The sequence below is a fragment of the Mizuhopecten yessoensis genome, unplaced genomic scaffold, assembly GCF_002113885.1.
Source record: "Mizuhopecten yessoensis strain PY_sf001 unplaced genomic scaffold, ASM211388v2 scaffold717, whole genome shotgun sequence".
NCBI classification, from domain to species: domain Eukaryota; kingdom Metazoa; phylum Mollusca; class Bivalvia; order Pectinida; family Pectinidae; genus Mizuhopecten; species Mizuhopecten yessoensis.
This window is the reverse complement of record NW_018403686.1, coordinates 446,190-451,856: the sequence shown is the minus strand read 5'-3', so window position 1 is coordinate 451,856 and position 5,667 is coordinate 446,190. Positions and strand designations below refer to the sequence as shown.

The following is a 5,667-nucleotide window of genomic DNA, read 5'->3' as shown; positions in this document are numbered from 1 at the left end:
TTGGCTAACAATGATTATATTGAGATCCTAAATGATACTAATTAATAATAGATATTGATTAATCCCTTGCAATGTAAATTATTGGACACTGGCCTATCTGTCTATATTCAGTGTATTGACTATGTGTGTAATAGAGATGGGCAGCGATCATATACATAGCGAGGGCCTAATGTAAACAATCACTTGTGGGGGATCTATCCATATTTGGTTGGGTGTAAGTCGAGAGGGACATCGACAGTATACATGTCAAGGGGCCGACTGGTCAGTGGTCAATGAAGGTAATTGATAGATCACGTGCAACCAAACAGCAGTCTGATTGGCCGAAGGAATTTTGGATAGCGTCACTTAAGTCCAGAGACAGTAGCAAAATGACCAGTCTGAAATAATCTTTAGTTTCATTAATTAATTTGTCCGTTAATCACGGAATTATCCTAAATCTAATCAATATACTATTAAGGTATCTTTTCATATAGCCTGTTGGGAACATATTAAGAGTTTTAACCAAGCGGTTACCTAATAGTTACCGGACAGGGAATGTATATTTACAACTGTGCGTGAACTTTTAACTCCGGACAATGGCGAGTCGTCAACCTCGATCGACTTCGAGGAAAAGTGTTCCATACGATACGTCTAACCCGTGTTATTGGACCATAACGCAACTACGCGAGGAATTAACAAACATGGTATCAATACTCCTTCCACAGGTATCACCAAAGCAGCTTTGAAGGCATTGTATATGGACAATGTGCAGCGTCTCGCCCGAGTGAACAACACTGTCAACACTCCGAGTGAAGTCAATAGCACAGGACAGAGTGGCAATGTTATGCCCAGTATTCCGAGTGTTTCAACTAATAGTACAAATGGACAAAATAGTACCGCCGAAAGTGTCGCACCAACGCCTGAACATGACAATTACACGGAACTACTTCGTGACGCGGCGGCATTGGCTAGACCGCAAGGTAGTGAGGCGCCAATTGCAACAGCTGCGCGCAGTGTTAATCCGGGAGCTAACGTGCGAGACGAGAGTTGGACGGGATCCAATAAGGCAGCCGCCAGCGGCGGTAACAACATGATCATCGAAGGCATGTTGGCGTCCATGCAAAACATGCAACAGACGATGATGGGCCTCCAACAGACTGTCATCAAACTGATTTGAGCTCGCGATACGCCTGAGAGTAATGCTCAGGATTTCACATTGGCGACGGCATACGCTTCGATGAGACAAGTTCAGGATCAGACCGCGGCCGGTAACAACATTACAGTGACTACAGGTGAAGGCATAAACTCCGACAGTATTCCCCACATTGACATCGTATCCAATGCGAACAAGAAGAAAATTATTGAGGGGAGGTACGTAAATTTTGCCTCCCTTCTTATCCCCAAATTCGAGACCGACCGCCCAGAAGATCGCCATAAGGGTATAAACATACATCTATATGAGTCTGAAGACCCCCGTCTGAACAAGTCACTGACTATCTCGGAGTTCATTACCGCATTCGGGAAATTCAAAAGGGTCATGTGCGCCAAATTTCCGGAACGACGGGCAGAACTTGATGTTTATGAAGCGAACATCATAGAGATATCAAACGTTTATGGTCAACGATTTTATGACTACCATTGTCAGTTCACCATGAAGGCTGCAGCTTCCTTGAGAGATAAAAACCAGAAGATCCGCTGGGACATGAAGGACAACGGGCTTCTCAGTATGGTGGTAGGAAACTCTTAAGTGAACACCTGCCATTTGTGTGGATTGACCTCCCATTCAACCCCGTTCTGTTCTCAGCAAAGGGAGAAAAAGAACGTTCAACAATATGCAAAATATCAATCAACGTCATCGAACGATAGAAATCACAGTAAACCGAACCAGGGGGATACGGACACTGATCGTCTCCGACGTCCAAAAATTAAAATTAACGGGTCAGAAGTGTGCAATACTTTCAATGACGACGCCTGTCAATTCGGGGCTAAATGTGCCTTCTCGCACATATGCTTTTAATGCAAAGCCACAAGCCACGGAGCTAAAGCATGTAGAAAGGCCAACAAACCCCCAAATGATGAGAGTAACGCCTGACTTCCAACGATAGCCAGCACGCCTATAGATATTGAGCGATTACGTCAAAAGCTCAGTGGACATCCCGACAGATTCTTTGTAAATTATTTGTGCGACGGCTTAACTGACGGTTTTGACACTATGGTCACAGACATTGCCCTACCGATAAGAGAATGTAAAAATTTACAATCGGCGTTAAAAAAAGAACAAACGGTTACAACTCTAATCGCGAGTGAAGTCAACAAAGGTTTTCTACAAGGCCCATATCAAAGTCTCCCGTTTACTGCGTATAGAGTGAGTCCCATAGGGGTGGCTTATGGGAAATATTCAGGTAAACCCCGTCTTATAGTAGATTTGTCTTCCCCTCATGAAGATGAAGGAAATCCAAGCGTCAACGATGTCATCGATAAGGAAGATTATTCGCTATCATATGTCCGTATCGATGATGCAATAAAAATTATTCAAAATTTGGGAAAAGATACCACTATGTGTAAGACCGATATATCGGACGCATTCAAACTTTTGCCCATACATCCATCGCAATGGCATCTTTATGGTATATGTTGGGAAAACAAATATTATTATTACACCAGATTGGCGTTTGGATGTCGGTCGAGTCCAAAGGTTTTTGACAATTTATCACAGGCCATATGTTGGATCGCTTCAAATAACAATGGAATCGAGCATATATTGCATCTGTTAGATGACTTTATAACCATCGAAGAGCCCGGTAAATGTGGAGATAAAAATATGTCTTTATTGTACCACATTTTTAATAGCCTGAACATACCCATTGCCTCCATAAAACTTGTGGACCAGAAACTGCGCTCGAGTATTTAGGTATTATTCTAGACTCAGATAACATGGAAGCTAGGTTACCGGAAGACAAGCTTAAAAGGGATGTGGAAATGTTAAGATCATTTCAAAACCGTCAGTCATGTACAAAGAGGGAACTTTTCCAGCTTTTAGGGCATTTGAATTTTGCAAGTAAAGTAGTGATCCCTGGCAAGAGTTTTGTTTCCTACATCATTAAATTGTCAACCAGTGTGAAGGCATTACACCTCCATATCAAGATCAATAATGAATGTAGGCATAACATTAGGATGTGGTTAACGTTTCTGAGGCACTGGAATGGAGCAACCATATTTTATAACCGTTACATCACAACATCCGAGGACATTCAACTGTATACCGATGCATCTGGTACGTTAGGATTCGGGGGATATATGCAGGGTCAGTGGTTTGCGCAGCGGTGGCCAGCGACTATGCACGAACATGTAGACAGTGTAAAAGAACTGTCCATAGCATTTAAGGAACTATACCCCATAGTAGTAGCCGCAATGATATGGGGACATAGATGGAGAGGACTACGTATTATGTTTATGTGCGACAATAGTGCTACAGTAGCTATACTACATAAAGGGCGTTCCAAAGCCCCACACATCATGCCGTTAATGAGACGTTTGACCATGTGCGCTGCTATCAACGAATTTGTGGTATTGTCTAAACATGTTCCGGGCAAGTACAATGTAATAGCGGACGCCTTGTCTCGTTTTCAGATGGCACGTTTCAGACAGCTGGCTCCAGAGGCCAACCATCATCCCTGTCAAGTTCCCCCAACTTCCGAGGTCATATGGGACTTAAATCTGTAGTGGATGACTTGTGGGAGACAGCCATAGCTCCCAGTACTAAACATGCATACGACACTGGATTCAACACATTCATTAGGTTCCTTTTGATGGCAGGTATTATTAACAGTGTTAACTTGGCAGACATGAATGTTACAGAAAATATTCTGATATATTTTGTGGCTCACTGTCATAACATTAATCTGGCGTATTCTACTATAAAACTGTACCTGTGCGGAATTCGATTTATGTGCTTAAAAAACGATATACCGTATCCAAACAATACGAACTTATGTCGGATGCATGCTGTGCTGGGAGGAGTTAAACGTACGAGGAGAAAGGTAAACAGGCCTCGGTATCCAATTACCTTTAACATACTCAGGGACACATGTAAATATCTACGCAAAAACATGAATTCTTTCGAAGACTTGATGTTAGAGACAGTGTGTATTGTCGCTTTCTTTGCTTTTTTGAGATGTGGTGAATTTACTGTGAACAAACAATTTGACCATAATATTAACCTGTGTTTCAACGATCTCATCATAGCTAATGAACATGTACTACTAAATCTCAAAAAGTCGAAAACTGACCCATTCCGGGAAGGGGTCACATTGAAACTATTTAAGAACGGTAGTGAAATATGTCCCTATGTTGCTTGCTGTAAATACATGGCGGCAAGACAATGCCAGAATCCTGCACCGGATGATCCGTTGTTTGTTATAGCAAGTGGACAAGCCTTGACACGTACTGTTTTTATCGCAAGGTTCAGGCATGTACTGGAGTGTTTAGGTATCAATTCAGACTGTTATAATGGACATAGTTTCCGCATAGGAGCGGCAACCACATCGTCATTGGTATATCTTCCCGACCACCTTATTAAAGTGTTGGGGAGATGGTCCTCAGATGCGTACTGCAGGTATATCAGAACTCCAAATTCCTCAATCAGAGAGGCCCAAATAGCACTGACATCTACCGGATAGATCATGGACAGTCTGGCAATTATGTGCAAGATTTGCTATATATGTAACTACACCAAACTGGCAGGCGCAGTGTTTTATACTGTTTTAGTTAAATAAGTTCTGCATCTATCTGGCAATAAGCCCATGAGTAAAAAGCAACAGATATTATAGCATTGTCCTTCCATACATGTATGTACATCTCCTGCTTGAGCCGAGGTTGTGTAAAACTACTTGGGCTTATTGCAGGATAAATGTGGTAATTCTCACACCATGCCTGTGTATACGTACCGGGTGACCTTTAACTATAAATGACACCCGACAACGAGTCAAATATGTAGAACAAGTGGTAACATGATACTGTAACAATCCAAGACCATCACGTCTCATATTCAATGGAGATGCATACAGGTACTGCTCATCATTAGGTATATATGTATATGTATATAATAAGATCAAACATTTGGATATGCAACATACATAACTCATATTAACCTATTTCGTTCTATTATTTTATTTAATTTTTAATTTTTTGGGGGGCACTCAGCTATATTACTATCATAATACACCTATGTTTGGCCTGTTTTCAATGGAAATTTAATAACTAATTTCTAATATAAAAAAAATACCCCTTCAAAAATTGTAAATATGTAATAATATTGCATAACATCTATAATTAGATATAACAGTTTTAGACATTACTATATATGTCCTAACCCAATACCGAGCCGGAGCAATGTAACCAAAGAGTTACAGCCAGCTCGAGTTTACTGGTGGCGACACCAAACTGTCCCATAGCTACCTAATGTCGCACTGGAGCAATGTAGCCAAAGAGTTACAGCCAGTCCGCAAAAGGTAACATTTTAAATTTAATTATAACACGTAAGATGCTATTCTTCATCCGGTTTGGTATAGCAAGGTATACATAGGAGTAGTCTTGGTAACAACAAAGTTTGTACTACTACGAATATTATACTCGCACTCAACTCAGTATTGCAGCAAAGTCTGCAGATCTGAACAACAGAAGCAATCA

The 5,667-nt window shown here is 41.2% G+C and overlaps 1 protein-coding gene across 1 annotated transcript; it reads left to right on the top strand.

Annotated features, from left to right (window-relative positions):
• Positions 1–3,334: 3,334 nt before the first annotated feature.
• On the top strand, positions 3,335–4,719 carry LOC110452048. Its single transcript, XM_021500323.1, has one exon. It carries the CDS (start codon positions 3,684–3,686, stop codon positions 4,656–4,658), a length of 975 nt encoding a protein of 324 aa, XP_021355998.1. The 5' UTR covers positions 3,335–3,683; the 3' UTR covers positions 4,659–4,719.
• Positions 4,720–5,667: the final 948 nt, after the last annotated feature.